This window comes from Mastacembelus armatus, chromosome 6 (genome assembly GCF_900324485.2).
Source record: "Mastacembelus armatus chromosome 6, fMasArm1.2, whole genome shotgun sequence".
Taxonomy (NCBI): domain Eukaryota; kingdom Metazoa; phylum Chordata; class Actinopteri; order Synbranchiformes; family Mastacembelidae; genus Mastacembelus; species Mastacembelus armatus.
The window spans coordinates 7,164,018-7,182,493 of record NC_046638.1 but is presented as its reverse complement, the minus strand read 5'-3'; the positions used below and the strand labels follow the sequence as shown (position 1 = coordinate 7,182,493).

At 38.4% G+C, this 18,476-nt stretch overlaps 2 protein-coding genes across 2 annotated transcripts; both read left to right on the top strand.

Moving 5' to 3' along the window:
- The first annotated feature begins 8,227 nt into the window (after positions 1-8,227).
- Positions 8,228-10,124, top strand: LOC113133219 (parathyroid hormone-related protein-like). The gene is made up of 3 exons (XM_026311868.1): positions 8,228-8,287; positions 8,451-8,569; positions 9,153-10,124. Exons 2-3 carry the CDS (start codon positions 8,466-8,468, stop codon positions 9,541-9,543), a joined length of 495 nt encoding a protein of 164 aa, XP_026167653.1. The 5' UTR covers positions 8,228-8,287; positions 8,451-8,465; the 3' UTR covers positions 9,544-10,124.
- Positions 10,125-12,508: 2,384 nt separating this feature from the next.
- On the top strand, positions 12,509-13,432 carry LOC113132797 (galanin receptor type 2). The gene has a single exon (XM_026311139.1). It carries the CDS (start codon positions 12,509-12,511, stop codon positions 13,430-13,432), a length of 924 nt encoding a protein of 307 aa, XP_026166924.1.
- Positions 13,433-18,476: the final 5,044 nt, after the last annotated feature.

Here is an 18,476-nt window from a genome sequence, read left to right as displayed (position 1 = left end):
GATTAGAGATAGCTTAAAGCTGGTGTGGGAATCCCCTTTCCTCCATCAATGTAGACAGAAATACCAACGGCTCCTCAAATGAACACGTCACACCTACACAGCCACTTCACTCCCACCATTAACACCAAACTTTAAAAGGTCTACAACAGCTCTTTCCCACTGTAATCCATCTGCACCACAAAGCTCAACCCTCTTTGGGGAGAGTGTAATATAAACATATTCAGCATGCCTCAGTATTTCCAAAGCCACCCACATGAGCCATACTCTGAGAGAACAGGGATCTAGGTCTGAATCAGTGCTGTGTTATTTACAACTGTTACAAAACAAACTTTTAAAAGCTAATTCCCTTTTGCTCATGCAGTGGCGAGGCAATGAAAGCCAGGCCTTATGTTACAGGGTTGTGAGACTGTGGGCAGCACAAAACAAACAGCTGTGAGCTCTGCCTTCCTTCCTTTGCTTTACAAGGGGATGTAGATTGGAGAAATATGTTGGCTGTTGTGAGCAAATTCACTTCATGGATTTAGACTGCTGCAAAACCACAGTCGGACAGAAAACAAGCCTTGGGGCCAGAGCCCGTCTTTGAATGACATCCAATTTTGACTTTTTGCCTGCCCAGAGTATGTAATGGACTGGCTAATGGACTCACTGTGCATTAGTGAATTAATAGTGAACATGTACATGTTAAAGGCAGAGCACATGTCCACTTATGAAAGAAAAAAAATATTTTACTGAGTTATCTGAATTTTTGCTCAGAGTGTGGACTATTTTTCTCTGTGTGAACTACTCTGAAAAGCTCTACAAAATGTGTTTCATGAGCTAAAGGTCAACACAAGAGACCATTTAAGAGACCATTACTAACAAACTTAAAGGGCCTATCCATAAATATGATTCTGTGGCCAAAGCAACCACAATACAACTCCATTTCATCAGCTTCTTGGCTTTAATATTTGACCAACATGTTGCATCCATTTCTTGTTCATGCTCTGGAGCTTCCCCCACAATACCGCATTGTTTATAATGTCACAGATTTACAAATTTATATAAAGCGATAATTTATGGTTGGATGGAAACTTCAACTAAATATGACCTTTCATCCATTGAAACTGCAGTTTTCCTGTCCTGTCATAAAGAATATTACTTTTTTATTTAAAAGATAGCTTACTGTATATATTGTCAGATTGAGCAACTGCACTTATCAAAATGCTTGTTTCGAGAAAATGTGTCACTATATTGTCCTCTACATGCTATATATTAAAATGTGTTTCCAGTGTAACTCTGAAATGACATACATAGAATAGCCTAACCATAAACAGAGTAGTTTCATTTTTAGTGCTGTTCTCATTTATTGTCTCACAGAAAAAAATACTGCATTTAAATGTCTGTCTGAAGAAATCTTCAGTCACAGTGTTCCCTCTAAAAGGGAAGAACATGATGTCATTGTACCACACTTGAAATTTTTAGCTTTATGAACCAAATGGAAGGAATTTTCAATTAAATAACAAGTCCTATCTGTGAACACTTCAGATTTAACAAGTGCCTATTATAAAAAAAAGGATTCTGTTAAATGAGACCATATACTGAACCATACCAATTAATAATTTAGCAAACATAACACATCCCTTCATTGTTGAGTCTGCAAATAAAGAGGCTCCTTCTGAAATTTGCTTTGCTGCAGCCATATACCCTTTGTATATCCCATTTGCCTCTGCAGGAACCTACTTTTCATCACTTTTCTTTCAACAAAACAGTCACATTATCTGATAATAATGAAGCAAAAACAGTCATTAATAAAGATAGATTTTTGGTTTTTAGTGCATGACTTAAATCACTCAAAACCAACACTCAGATGTAATGTATATATTCACGTAATAACCCTTTCACTGTAAAGCTATATTGTTTCATAATGCATTCTAAGTCTGAGCCTTCCTATTCTCTGGTTGGGCTTGATGTCTTTTCAGGGTCACAGAACTTTAAAAAGTGTACAGTAGTCTCTAGTTTTCTTAGAGAAGCAGAAAATTGAGAGGTGAAAACTAAGGTTGGGAAGTGCCGTGCCAGTCACTGTGCCCTGGTGAGCACGAAGCGGGTGGCCTTGCCCAATGCAGGATAAACCTTGTCTAGCAGCTGCCTTCAGCATCCGTGTCTGCCTGCCAAGCACTACTAGCATGTCCCAGTGCAGGCTGGGAAGACAAGCCCGCTCAACAAGGCCTGCACATTGAGTGCCGTCCATTTAAAATAACCTATGGATAAATAAATACAGGACCTAAGTTCACTGTACAGTAATTGGTCAGGAAACCAACAGAGACAAGCTCATTTACAGTAAATGGATCAACTTTGAGTCAGTGAAGTGCACTTGGCTCACACTGTGCATTCTAACGATTTGGAAATTTCAAGCGAAGCCTTTTTTTCAGTGTTTAAATATTCACTGAAATGTCTCAGATATATATATATATATATATATATATATATATTATTTGCTGAGAAAACAAAACAGTATCTGTGTGTCAGTGCACACGTAAATACAGGATGATGTTAAATATAGAATCTTTACAGCTAATGCTTACACATGATGTAAGAGCAAATTAAGACAAGGAAAACAAGGGAAGTCTGATAATATGACTTACGTTTCTGTATGTAAGCTTTTCTTTAACTCTTCAACGACATGTAGAAACATGTATATACAATCTCACACACGCACACACGCAGTGGTTAGTCTGGCCAACTGTGTTGACCCACTGGCTTAGCTGTGGTTGCACGCTGGACGCAAAGCACTCATTAATGATTTGAGCCTGCTCTTCGCTTGTGCAAACAAACAGACTCAGCCCGTCATTACTGTAATGTGTGTGTGGTCTTCTCAATCAAACCTCTATTGATTCTTCAATTTTCACCGAGGCTGAGGCAATGTGAAACAGGAAGATTTGTCAAGTGAGTAAAAGACGTGGAGCATGCAGACTTGTGGCATGTTTTAAAACAGTTAACACGCTGGCGGACACATTTTTCATCAGCCTGAAATACTGCATAGCAGTTGTTGCTGCAAGTAGGAGCCTGTCTGTCCACAGGCAATGCCATAGCATCACCACAAGCCACAAAACATAAAACACCACAGTAGGTTTTATGTCGCATGTAAAATGCAGATCATAATCACGAGCCTGCTCTCCACCAAGTCCACTTTCTGCCCTCGGACAGAGATATCTTTACACAGACAAGCTGTCTCACTAAAAGCTCTTCAGTGTGTGTTGCTTGGCAGCTGGGCAGAAGTTTATGGTAATGTTTTGGGTGATAGGTCAGGGGCAGGAGGGTGGCGGGCAGAGGTAGCAGCCAACATTGGTGTTGCTGTGTGGGGTTTTAAGCCAGGGGTTTATGTCCAGCTGGCCTGGGGTGTACTTCTGGGTCAGGAGAGTGATAGGAGGCATCAGACATGAGGCAGCTTGTGTTTTCATTATTTTTTTAAAAAGGGGGGGGGGCTCCAGAGCTTGGAACACAAGGCCACTGCAGAGAGGCCAGTCAGACACCCCTCCACCAACATCTGCCAAGAAAGAAATGCTAATGTGGTGGGTACCTCATGAGGCCACGTCAAAGACTCGGGCTTGGACTTGTTTTTCTGCTTTCTGAATCACATTTAGGTCATGATCAAACACAGAGTTTAATCAGAAAGTGAACAATATTTAAAGTTTTGACCATAAACAAATTCTAGCATTGAATAGATGAGTTGTAAAAACACTCAGATGAGAGTAGAGTTGGGCCAGGAAGGAATCATTTCATCTTAGAACTACATTTTATGGGCAAAATGTCCAGTGGCAGATATTTCCTGTCTGAAAAATAATGATTTAATGTACTTGTGCTCTAGACTGAGTCTGGACAACATGCTTTTGTCCTGATAGGACCTCCCCGACTTACTGTCTCCAGAAGTTTGACATTTATGGTTAACATAAAAAAAAAAAAAACATAGTTGTAAATAAGAAAATGGGCCCAAAGCATTACCTGAGGAGGATTATCATACATCAAGCAGCAGAAACAGAAACAGACAAATCTTGCAGCTACTTTCAAATCAAATAAACGCGTAACGGAGGAGGCCCTGTTTTGGTAACCCTGAACAGGAATTAGGTAATGTTCAGGATGTACGCCTCTTAGTGTGGAGCACTGACCCTTCTCTGACATCCTGACTAAACTGTACATTGTGCATTGTGGCTCAAAATCTGCAACTGCTATTAGAAACACCAGTTTATAGTATGACCTGTATGTAACATGGTGGATGTGAATGTTAGACATGAATGTTTTAAGGGTGAGAATTACAATCAATATGAATGGGATCCAGGTCGGTGATGAATGAGCCATAAAAACATTTTTAGGTTTCCTTTATATAAATATTTAAAACAAAAGTTTGCAATTAATTACTTGAATATTGTCAAACTATACCCAATATTTTTATTTGAAAAGCCTGTGCTGCAGATTTAGGTGATACCTGTCTTCAGGAGTAAAACTCCCTTCACGTTGACACACTGTTTCTACACTGGAATTTGATTCACTGGTATTATTTAAAAATAGCAATTATTGACACTTTATCTGAATGAAAGGACTAAAACTCTCAACGGAGCTGACTAGCGATTCAAGAAATTGCTTAGTTTACATCCCTGCTGCAAAAACATTTATTTTTGCAGCACCAAAAAAAAAAAAAAAAAAAAAATACACAGCAGCAATTTTAAATGTCATCTCCCGAGTTTTTATTAATAACACGCTCCCTCTGTTGAAAATAGCTGAACCAGAAAAAGGTAAAGAGGATTAAAGAGCATTCTTGTGGTGGCAGTTATTGCTAGGTGTGAATGATTAGCAGAAAACTCTTCCAACTGCCCACAATACAACATTATAAAACATGCCCGAAATGAAGCAGCTGAAATGGCCCGTACAGAAACTCACCGTTAAAAAACCATTAAGAGGGGAAAGTAAATCTGCAAAAGTAATTTTTCACGTAAGGGTTTCCAGGATAACAAACCCAAAGCTCTCATATGAACAAATGGACAAGCCATCAAAGGACCTGACTGCATAATAAAGAGCCCATTATCAAATACATGTAAAGCTGATTTTGCTCTAATTTTAATAGGTACAGATGACATTTGGGGTGTTATATAACTTAGCTGAATGTCAAGTTCAACAGAAACCGGACTGAATTTATTTTTTTAAAACAGGTATTGGATGTTTTTAGAACATGTCTTCAATTTTCACTCTGCCTCTGTTTAAATTTCCCTTAAAGAAATGAACAGTGTTCAGAGCTAACAGGGAGTGGTGCTCTGAAAGAGTAATAAAATAATAGAGGATGCTGACAGCGTCAGAGTGCAACTTTTGCAGGAATTAACACTGACTTACCGGCCCAGACAGAATCGTAATGTACATGCCAAGTACAAAGTGACTCTCAGTGCAAGTCCAAAACAAAAGCAGGAACTGTTGCTGTAACTAAAGCCAGGATTTATGACATAATAGGGTGCACCACTACAGTTAATGGGTACAACACATCCACAAATAGATGCTGAACTCTGAATTTATAGATGAAATGAGGGTGTTTGTCTGGATGCGGCGTATGTACTGTATGAGCTGGCTGCTTGGAACAGAAAGGTACAAATTTTTTTAAAGCTGGGGGGGGGGGGGGGGGGGGGGTGTATATGTTCAATATGTATGAATATGAAGTAGGTGCAGTGTGAAAAGAATGAGAAATGGACAGGAATACTGTGCTGTGTTGAGAGTGCAATTTAGCATGAATCAAAAGCAGCCTTCCTGGCTCCCATTCCATATGCTGCTGTCTGCCAGGAAATGGGATTTTTTTCATATTTTTTTGCAGGTAAAGTCTTTGCAAAATGGAATCAAATGAGGTATTTTTTTCCCCTGAGTGTTAAAGTGTTGGAAGTTTGAGGCAGACTCACTGGAAACAGAAGCAAGCTGAGTTTTGGAGGTGGCCAACCCCTTCTGGAGCTCTTGTTGAACTGAATGATGACTGCTTGTAAAGTACTGAGCCTTCTGTTAAGTAATTTACCAACTGGTCTACAGTCTAGTCTTAAGTGATTTTACTAATCATCACTGCTCACTGAAAATCATTTATGGATTCAGTTCATGAGGAGTTAGAGTGCATTTCTGTAGAGTATCCACAAATGACTAAGGATTTTGAATAAATTATACATCTTAATAATCACATTGATTAATTAACAAGACCAGGTCACTAACAGGAAATCTCACCAGTGGTAACAAATCATCCCGAGAGGAAGATGATTATGTACAAACATTTTCATGGCAATCCATGCAATAGTCGAGGTGGTAGACCGACTGACAGACACTGGCAGCCCTAGCCCCGTCACTATGGTTAAAACAAACAAATAACATTAAAAAATGAATCATGGCAGATAAAAATAATCTTAGGAATAACAAAAAGACATAGGTAGTTTGTACAGAGGTGGATTATATGTAGAGGTCTGTTCTATTGTCTTTCAAGTGTTGGGTCATGACCCAGAAATGAATCACAGGAACATTTAACTGGGCTGAGAAGAATCTGCTGCCAAACCTGAACTGACTTTAACCACAACTCAAATGGGTCTACAGTTTGCCTAACCCCAAACTGCATGTCTCTGGACTGTGGGATGAAGCTGGAGTACCCAGAGAACATGCAAACTCTAAAGAGAAAGGCCCTAAGATTGAACGGGATTTAAACCCAGACCTTTACTGCTGTGAAGCAACATTGCTAACCAGATGATGGCCCACATGGTGAACGTTCTACTCAATCAACACAAAGTGTGTTGGTATTGCCATTGTCAGCATGTTGCTCACATTTGCATTTAGGTCAAAACTTAAGCACAGCCTTATTATCTGTAGATTCTTGTTGCAAATGAAGATGTAAAAACATTTATTGATAAAGTCTCATCAGAATGAATGCATTGTGATAATGAATATGTATTCCAACTCCAACTGGTACACATCATTACAACATAAAACCCTTTCTTTAATTTCTACACAAATGAAATCCCAATTACAGCCAAATTAAAAATCACATTTTCTACAGGTGCATATATTATAGGGAGCTGGGTAAATATCCCAATCACAATATTAACACAACACATTTCCAATATCCATATACTGCATATGAAAACATCTCTGACTACTAATCAAATGTTTGCATTTTTTATAATTTAAAATGACAGATGTGGCTGGATGCTTAAGACTAGGTACAATGCCTAAAGACACAGTCATCCTGAGGTTGTGTATGACTGCCTCAATGCAAAACTCTTAACTTTCCTTATTAGCTAAATATCAGAGATACCTCAGATCCCACTGTAACCATTTGGTGGTCAGCTGGTTTGCTGAGGCAGAGTGGAGGTGAATTGAATGGTCTGCAGTGAGAGGCTGTGGGTTGGGTTTTTCTGAGGTTATGGTCATTTTCCCCTGGGAAAGTGGTTAGGCTTGGCTGTTTACTTTGGAGTAAACCTGCCCCTCCCCTTTTACTGTACACTCTCTGCTTGGTAACTCATGATTACTTCCACTGGTGCACCCTTGTCTTTTCTGACCTCTTTATGATGGAGTTAGACGTAGTCTTAAATTTGTTAGTACATCTAAAATCATTTCAGATAAATTCATTATTTTTTTCCAAGCTCCTGTTCCACATCCTTGCTGAGGTACGGAGTTTTGGATGTTAAATGGGCACCGCCTTCTTGTCACCGCAGGTGTGTGTGAAGGGTTCAGGGGAGGAGGAGAAGCAAGAGTTGGAGTATAGGGAGGGTAGACAGGACTTAATGGGTAGGGGCTAAGGTAGTGCCTGCATCTTCAGCCAAAAAGGAGCTTAACTTTCACTCTGTGCCTCAATCAAACAGACTCACACAGGCTCGCTCACAGCACTGTACTGACAAACCCTCACAGCTCTACTCTCGGCTCTGCCCACCAGAGAAGATGTTTCAGTGTTACTCTTCATGAGATTTCTGGAGGACTAAGAGGACTGGCAGTTCTGTAGTTGATGGGCTGCTTGTGCTGTCCTTCCTATCTTTATCTCCATTTTAGTCAGGACACTAGGACAAAATAAATAGCTCAACACACACTGTTGCGAGGCAAATAAATGGAGCAGACTGATGGGGGATTTCTTAGACTGCTTTCACACCGATGGATCTGGACACAATTTTTCAGCTGAACAAATTGGATTTTAAATAAATTTTTTCTACTGTTTTGTAATTTTTTTTTTTTTTTTAAACAAGATCATCTCTAAAGTACTTGCACACTCACCTTTGTGGACTTAGTGGACTTTCACTGTAAAAATTCAAACCATGTAAGTCTAAGTTTTTTCTGTTTATTAAAACACACTTTTCAAGAGTTAATGATTGCTGTAGCTGCTACTGACAATAACTACTGAATAAAATGTAGTATTAATCAATATAAAGTTGTGCTTATTAAACAAAGTGATTGATATAATCATTTCTTGTGCTCTACAGATCTTTGGCTCAAGGATGTGCTCTATAGTCATGCTTCAGCAGTGGAGTCTGACTGTGTTCTTGCTGTGCTCTCCAGTGACTCTTGATGCAAGACCAACTGATGCACTCAGTGGCAGAACGTGAGTTATTTATTTCTTGAGAAACTATAGAAAAATATGTATTATTAAATTATATGCAGTATGAGATGTTAGAAACAAAGTAAAAATGAACACAGAGCAGAAAAATATTTGAAAGATTCCTCTTTTCTGATTTTTAAAAAAAAAACAACTCTATAGCTTACCTGTAAGAGATTTAAGTATGTTCTGGCTTTTGGGGTCTTGAGCATGTACTAGTAATGAGTGTCAGAAATTTGTTTATGCTGCCACCTACTGAACTGAGGTTTCCTGGTGCCTGCCTGCACTTTTGTAAATGAAATTACAACATGGGCTAGAATGGAAAATATGTTTAAAGTTTAATCTTTAGCAAACTCCCTGACTTTAGTGTTTAGAGTAGGAATTCTAACTTTTGCTAATTAGCAAAATTTTGAGCTGATGATGGTGAAGAGAAATGAGGATTTAAATAGTCTTAGGTATAATCTCAGACATCTGACAGATTCCTGACAGAAACTAAGTACTGCCTCCTTTCACAGTGCTATTTAAGGTTTTAACCTACGGCTGTCTTAACTACATAATATCTTCTTTTTTTGTTTTTTGCTGTTTTAAGGAGGAGGTCAGTGAGCCACGCCCAGCTGATGCATGACAAGGGCCGCTCATTGCAGGAATTCAAGCGTCGCATGTGGCTCCAGGGGCTGCTGGAGGAGGTGCACACAGCTGATGAGCGAACACCACCTGTACAGAGCAAAATTCCAAGCCAAACCTTTAGTGGGAATGCCATGTATCAGAAACCCCCAGGAGCCACCAAGAACCTCCCCGACAGGTTCAAGCTGGAAAGAGAGGCAACTAACCTGCCCCAGGAGACGAACAAGGCTCTGGCATACAAGGACCAACCATTAAAAGTGGCCACCAAGAGGAAAAAAAAGGTGAGATCAGGCCGCCGCAGAGAGAACGACAAGAAGCGGAGGCGGGCACGGTCTGTCACAACAAAGGGGCCATGAAAAAGGTGGTACACTGGCTATAGAGAATACCAACAGCCTTTATATGGTACTGCCCTAAGACATTGACACAGCTTCAGCTAGTCTGAAGCCTGACAGACTTGAATAGTTACTGACTCAGCCACTGCATAACAAGGCACTGGGGCTGTGCTGGTATAATATTTTGCTATGTTTGTATTTTAAAACAATCTCATATTTCCTGGAGTTTCATAACATCATCTCCTTAGGTCCATATTTATTTACAAAATCCTTATGACTCTGTAACCCTGGTGTACTCCAAAACAGTGCCACATGCTGTCTTTGCTAACCAGCTGTGTGGACAAGTAGAGTACCAGAGGAAATATTTATTTCCTGAATATAATGTATCGTGACAAAAACTGGGATGCTGAGTGGTCTACTTTTGTTTGGCTCTATATGTGTTGGCTATCGTGGACTTACAGACAAACTTCAATGAATACATCTGTTCAAACTGTTCTGGCATAATTTATTTCACTTTGAAAGTGTATATTTATTTTGTGAACTGTGTGAATCACGGTGCTGCTGACTAAATTCCATAATGCACTTTAGTTATACTCTGTAAATGTTCTTTTGTGGTTGAATTTGAGTTTTTGATTTTTTTATGGCCCTGCTTTCCTTTCCCACCTAGACCCTCCATGTACTTGTAACTTATTGGATGCTTCATCAAACCCACTCTCATCATTTTACATTATAGTTTATTTTTATAGAACTAGCCCAAGTCAGGGGCTGTCAGACTCATTTAATGTTCTTCACTTGCACTGAGGGCATACTGTACATGTTTCCAGTTAATCAAACATTAAAATGTAGCCATTAGAAATATTTCTGATCCATGGTGTCTTTGTTTTCCAGCCATATGTGGCTCAAAAATATGCCACATATAATAGGTAGCTAAACTTGTGAAAAGAATCAGTCATTATTGTTAGGGCTATGGTTTACTCTCAATCTCCTGCTGTCCAAAGTGACCTTGAGCAAGCCGCTGAAAACCAAATTACTCCCAATGAGTGACAATTACATTGTTAAACAAATCTAATACTGTAATCTGCTGTATATTTTTCCTCTATTGATTAATTACTCATTTTGTCTGTAAAATATCAGAAATGAGTACATCATCTTCCATAGCCCAAGGCAAGCTCTTTAAATTATTAATTTTGTCCAGCTGTCAAAAACCCCAAATTTATAACAACATATGACAAAGAACAGAAGAAATGCAAAATACAATAAAATATCGAAAAAGATCGACAGGGTGTATATATAACGTCTACAGCCTGGGTACAATCAGCTTGCAAACTGCTCAAGTGAATAAGGAAATGATTCTATTCCTTTCAGTTTTTGTGGTGCTTGGATGTTATAAAAATGAGAATGGGTTTTCTGTTGAGAGAAAATAAATATGTATAAGATTTGGGTAAAGGGAGGTTTTTAAAATTCAAGTGGTAAAAAAAACAAAACAAACCAATGCATTTGTTGACTTTTTAGCATGGACACAACACAACAAAGTTGTTGAGGTTCCACTTAAGAATGTGCCGTTTTTAACAGCTGATGACTGAACAACACAGATAATGGTAATGCAGGGGTTAGCAAATGCATCAGCGTCAGCTATATCCTGTTCTAAGAGCAGCAGTGTACACTGTAGACCATTAGCTGACACAAAGTCATAAATGCTGTGGAAAGCATGATAAAGCCACCGGCAGGAACCTGCAGCTTATGCTGAAGAAATCAATCAAACAATGGAGAGACATTGATAAGAAAGAAAGGGGGAGGTACAGAGAACATAATCAATAGATTGGGCCTTTTCGGGGTCTAAGGGTGTGATATATATATATATATATATATATATTGATATTATGTATGTGTATTCCCATCCACTCCAGGTTTTTAAAAACAGCAACACAATACAGTAAATGGTATACAGTATTACTATATTTAATATGGTCATAAACATTCATTTGGAAGTTTAATCAGTTACACTTGAAAAGCCTAAAGACAGAGTTCGGTATGCTGTACAGAACATAAAGCCTGTTGAAGCAAGTTTGTGATTTTGGAATTATATGAATAAAACTTATTAGACTAACATAAAAGCTAAGAAATCCATCATATGCAGAAGATTGCTGTTCTTTAGGCAGCAGGAGAGAGGCTGTTTCTCTTTAAACCTAGTCAACTAGAATCAATTTGACCCAAGTGATGTTTGCCTTTCTTCCATCTGCATTCAGCAATCACAGTGTTACAATGAGTCCCAAACGCTGCCACCTCTCTCTTCAGTCCATTTTAATAGGATGGAAACCAGTAAAAGGAAGTGTCCAGTTCACATTATGAAAATAGTTGATTCAGAAACATGAGCTGGAAGATATGAGGATTGAGGAATAACAATGGTGAGTTTTCTCAATATTATAAATCTGATACCATTCCTGATACCATAAAATTGACTCATATTTTTGTTGTGTAAATACTCAGTGACTAACATTGAGGTGTTACATCAAATTTTATACATTGTACGTTTTGGAAAAGTTCTATACTTTTCACTACTCGTGGGTTTGCAAGCTAGAAACAAAGATTAATTTTAACATTTACCAATATGAAATGCAGCTTTCCCCTTTCACTAGGTATTACATAAATATGGCTGCAACTAAAAATACATATTTTATTTATCAATGTTCAATATTATTTTCTCAATCAGGTGTTTTAAACAAAAGTACATAAAAAGTGATGTCTCCAAATCTCAACTCAAATGTTTGTCATCATAATGTAAATTATGAGTATATTATATGAAGATAAGTATTAAAGAAGAGCATTGAATTGTCTAAATTGAAAAGCTGAAACTGGAAATAAAATTTTCTGGAAAAATAACAGACAACAGATCATGAAACCAACCGCATTGTAATTTCTGTTTGGCCCAAAATATAAATGATGAGCAGATTTTTTTTTCCCCCAAAGGTGATGTGAAGTCAGTGATAATATGGCTGCTCCCAACAACTATGGGCTGATCTTTGCCTGTACCTGTGGCGTGATACTGGGTATTGGGCTTTGTGCCAACCTGCTGGTCTTCTCTCTGTTTGCCAAGTACAACACGTTCCGTAAAAACCGCCTTGACGTCCTCTTACTCAGCATGACTCTGGCTGACTTCCTCACTCTCCTGCTGATCCCCTTCACCCTGCATTCTGCTGTCAGCCACTCCTGGCCCCTGGGTGAGATCTTCTGCAAGGTCTACCAGTTCCTGCTGGCCTTCAGCCTGGCAGCCAGCACCTACTCACTCTGTGCTGTGTCCATGACCCGTGCCATGATCATCACCAACCCCTACCAACCACCTACCATGGACCTGGTCATCCTCATGTTCATCCTAGTTTGGGCACTCAGCTTTTTCATAAGCCTGCCGCTGCGAATGTTTGCTACAAAAGAAAGCACAGGCCCAAGCCAGGCAAATTTCAGTTTCTGCCTTCCAACCATCCATGAACACCACTACCAAGTCGTCCTGAGCCAGTTTGTATTGTACTACTTTCTTCCAATGCTGGTCATTGCCTTCAATTATGTTCGCTTGGCTCTTTTTCTCCACAAGAGCCCAGTAATGTCGGTGTCCAGTGCGAGGAACACCCGGCGAGCATCTGTCATGGTGTTCTTGGCTGCTGCTACCTTCTCAGTGTGCTGGCTGCCTGGTTATGTGTTGGAGCTGTGTGTTTATCTGGGATTGTATCGCCATGGACAGGCCTGGGAGATGTTCTACTTTATCTGCACTGTTCTCCAGTACCTGCACCCCTGTGTCAACCCTGTGCTCTATGTGCTGCTGTCTAAGCGCTATCGCCACAGGAGGGCAGCCTGGCTCTTCAAATGCAACAGGAACAGAGTGCAGCCACAGGTGATCAGCATCACCACAGACAGCTTTTAAATTCAGGTCATTTGTTTGAACATTTGACAATGTGTTGGTGACAGTCTTAAACTTTTTAAAACATTTTCTGATTATACAAATCAACTACTTTTGTGAACAATAAGATGGATGTTTTCGTGATTACTTTTTTTCTTTTGATGCTCAGCTACAATCAAATGTACTTTCTTTGTTAGAAGCTTGATTCAATTTTAGGGCTTCAGAATGATGAAATTCACATTAAATTTGCATACATTTGTTTTTTCCATTGTTCTAGATGAGTCTGTCTTGTTTCAGATAAAATATAAATATAACAAGCCTTATGAGGAACTTTGTGTAGTATTTTTCTCATATGTACCACTTTTTGTCACTGGATTATTTCCTCTCCTACACCACCATTACACACTCAAGTTTGTAACATGTTTGTGACAATTTAAAGTTAAAGCTAGTTTTGTTCACTGTAGAAATTGTTGTAATGAAATAGCTTGTGACATTGCAGTGATTTTAAATAATTGTCCTGTTAGAATGACAAAAAGATTCAAAGCAAAAAAATCATGTTATAGCAAAAATAATGAATGAAATGAATACAATGCTAGACTTCCTAAATGTTTTGTCTTTGTAGTGTGAAGACTGATAAATTATGTTATAGTTTCCCTTTGTGTTGTATTTAATTTACAAATTATGTGAGGATTTGATGTCTTGGATATTTACCCTCCAGGAGAGGATAGCAGGTCTATCTGATGTATTGTGCTAATGTAGTGTATTAAAACTGTGGGTTACTGACATATTCATACATGAGGTAGGCCCATGTTGGCCCTCATGTCTGTTTCAGGCTGGTAGATTTAAAAACAAAAAATGTTAAAACTGCTCCAGAGAGCTATGGTCTATCAAATTTTAAAATCTACACAACACAAGCCTTAAAAACCATGCCAGAAATATTAAATCCTTCATGTTTAGTTGGCAGGATATGGCTCTTAAATATCAGCTGTATGATCCAAAAGTTTAACACTTTTTAAAGAAAAAACACACAAACTTTCATCCTTATGCATTAATTCAGCCATCAAAATAGATGACTCAAACTCTGGCTAAATATTTTTTTTCAGTGTATTTATTACGATTATTTTATTGAAATTATTAAACAAACATGTATACTGTACTGGCCAAGTTGGTCGTGATTATAAACTCTGCCCAGACAGGAAACCACCCAGCAACAAAATCCATGCAAATAAATGTAAATAAAAAGGTGGTGACAATCAGAAAAACTGTAATGCAGGAACTGTAATTGTAATGTGTGTCTGTGAATCAGGAAATGTGATCTCAAAGCTTTTGAATGATTACGGCTTTGCTGTTTCTGGACTCTGCTACAGGTGCTGCTGTTTTTTAAAACATTTTTTCTAACTGCAGCTACATTTAATTCCATATATTTTCTGCAATTACAGGATAGGGTTACTGAGCTGGGCACATCCCCATATCTGGTGGAGGGGTGTTGGTGGGGGGGCTAATTTGTTAAATCCCTCCTGAACTATTGTAACACACCACCAGCTTTACACACCTGGTTCCCACTTTTTCCATAATTTATAGGCCTAAGATGTGGACTGGAAAAGGAGTAAGGAGAGGGCTGTGTAGCTGTGGTTGCAATTATGCAGAAAGCAAAGGGATTGGAAAAGGGAAATTAAAAAGTCTGGCTGAGTTCTGGCAATGGTTGCGGTAATAGGAGACCACCTGCCCCTCCCTCTATCAGCTCACCCCCTGACTTTCGACCTTTTCTTTAGTGTACAGCAAGGGCAGCTGGCCTGATGAGGACAGACCAGTCATCTATAGCCCATAAGCATGTCATGTCAAGTAAGCCTATTGAATGTACTTCAGAATGTGAAAAAAGCCACACAACCTTTAAATAAGATTATCAATAAACAGGAAATCATATCTTTGAGGAACAACAACAGTTTCTTGGCCTTTTTGTCCAAAAATCTGTTCTTACTCTCTCTCAAAACTTGGCTGCATTTCATTTTTCAGCTCATTTCCAGTGTTAATTTCCAGCTTATTATCAACAGACAATTGATTAAATTATAGAAATGAATGATTTTTCTCAGCTTACTGCAACCACTGTTAATGCTCAGTCATTAGTATTAGTTCCTGTGCTGGCTTTAAAATAACCACAACACAAACAATATTCACCAAAAAAAAAACCTGAAAGCTGGAACTACATAACAGCATTGGCATTTTTGCTTGACATATTTATTTTAATGACACAATCAACTGTAGCTACACTGTAGATCCAATGTGACGCAAAGCATTAGGGGGCCACTCGGAGACCAACACATCCAAGAAACAGGTGCTTGCATGCACATCCATGTTTGTCAGTTCAAATGAAGTTTTGCATTTTGTCCAATTGGTGTTGCAGATTAGCTGCACATGTAATATATGTTATAAGGAACTGCTTTAAATAATATATCAAACCACAGATAATAGGTTTTAATTGGTACTTACATTACACCTAAAACAATCTATGATGGGTGGGCGGATGTGGGGGTGGGGATGAGGGGGGCTGTGATTTTCCACCCCTATCAGATCTCAGTTCATTTATTTTGAACTTTGGTCCCTCAGCTATGTGCCTGTCCCTCGCCGCATGCGATCTTGTCATACCTCATCATCACCAGATTTACTGCTTCTCACAAAAAAAACAAAACAAAAAAAAAAAAAATCAATCAATCAATCAATCAATCAAGGTAAGGGTGTCCACCTGTCCTCTGATGACATAGCAACTACATGTTTTCATTAAACAATCAAATTCAAAATATTATTTTGTTTTGTGGTCATACAAAGTCTCATGAGTCATCATGTTCCTTGGAGTTTTAACAAGTTTATAGTCAGTGTTTTTCAGCAATACCTTAGAGTCAGGAAAAACCAGCAAAGACCACAAACAATTTCTATAATGGGGGGCCTATTTCCACAACATCTATGCCTTAGCTACTGCCAGAATGTAATTCAATTACCCTGTCACTTAAAACTGCATGGCCTGGTCACTATGTCTTTATTATATGAACAAACCTTTCCAGACAAATCTGAATTTATTGAGATGACCATGTAACTAGATATCTCACCAACATCAACATTTAAGATTTGACCTTATTTATTTGCTGCTTTTTTTTTTTTTTTTTAGCCATATACTATATAACAGTACATTGCAGAAATATGGGTTTTGGACAGTTGGTTATACAAAACGTGCAAACAGGAAACCCCTTTTATTTTATCAGTATACTATCAGGTCATTTATAATCAATGCTCATTTCATATTCAACTAAACATAAAAAAACCCAACATGCTGCTATACCACTGCACAGGTTAAAACAAATCACACAAGGCCCACCGTGTGACAACTAATAAACTGTATGGCAATAACAAACCTCAGTTAGCCTGGCTGCAACATAACAAAAGAGGCAAACAAATTATTTTACATTTTAGTTGCTACACACTGATATCAACACAACCAAACAAGCACCTACCAGTATCTGTCCCAAGTTATGGTGGTGAAGGGTGCACAAACAGAAAAGCTAACAGTGTTTTTGCAGTGTAAAGTTGCTAAGCTAACGTCAGCTAATCAATCAACTTCACCTGGCCTCTTTTGGTTGTAACCGGTGTTGCCAGATTTGCCTAACAAGATTAGCTATCTCAGCATAAATAAACGTTCTTTTTTCAGAAAGATAATAACTCCTTAAACATTAAAAGTTACATGAAGATGTGAATTATAGTAATGCGCCCATGTCATTAATAAAGAACCACCGCCCAATTAATGAAAAGAACTGCCCACTTGGATGGAAAGATGCCGAATCTGGCAACATTGAACCTCTATTGCAGAACACTACCAGTAAAGACAGAAAGGTATGTAGGAACAAAACAATACAGATGTAATAAATATAATAGATCTTACATGACAAAAATATTTTCTCAAATTAGAAAGGCAGTAGAAATTAAAAGAAGACCAGAGGACTTTGCGGTAGGGGTTAATTAGGCAATTGCAAACAGGTCAACCATTAACTTACAACTGTAAGCTGGTAGTAGTGATGGGAAGCGTATTTATCATATACTGTATGCAACTGCCATTACTTTTTTTTACCATTAAGGTTTTTACAAAATAAATACAACGTTATGGTTATTTCCTAAAATGCTTTAAAGTGTAAACCTGTTTTTCCACACAAAGCAGTGTCTAATTATTTAAAGTAACCTAAACCTTTGTTGCTTTCTAAGTAAATAAGTAGTTGCAAAGGTTTATTCCAAATAAATTACATGGCAGTCCTGTTATTCTAACCAGTGTGAAACGCTTCTCTCTCCTTTCTTGAGGCCTTAAGTTCACCACCACCACTGGCTCAGCCTAACTCTCATTTTACAGTAATGCGCAATAATTTGTGTAACTTTCTGACTTCACACACACGATTGCATTCATATTGACACTACACCTATATATTTATATATTCAGGCATTTTCTTTGCAAATAATCCGCTTACAAAAATATACTGCAATATTTGTGAACAAACATATATAAGGCCATGATACAGTGTAGGCTAACTAAATTTGATGAATTCCTAAGTGACCACATTCTTGACACATTTCACAAGTTAGGCAATGCACATAGCTGACAGAAAATAGTTGTGGCTGCACACTGTAAGATCAGAGGGCTGTTGCCATGAGCTAATCATTCCATGTGCCATATAGGCAAGTGTTGAAGGACTGTTGCCTGTTTATTTATAGGAGTCTCAGAGGTTCCACCACAGAGGGTTGTTCTATGAGCTGGGTTCAATTACAGCTCTGGTGAAAGCTGAAAATAAAGCATCTTATACAGACACAAACATGAGTATAAATTTTTTGTGATCTTTACGTCAGTGTATTGGGCTGTATTTAGAGTGGTGGTACAGAACGCACTGAAGGTGCAGTAGCTGTTGCATGAAAATAGGTTGTCGTCGGAGAAAAGTAATTTACAAATATACATAGTACAACTACGATGGTAGCATTATTCTCCATCATGAGTTCAACTCAGCATATCCTGTCATCATATCAAAGCCAGTTAACCATT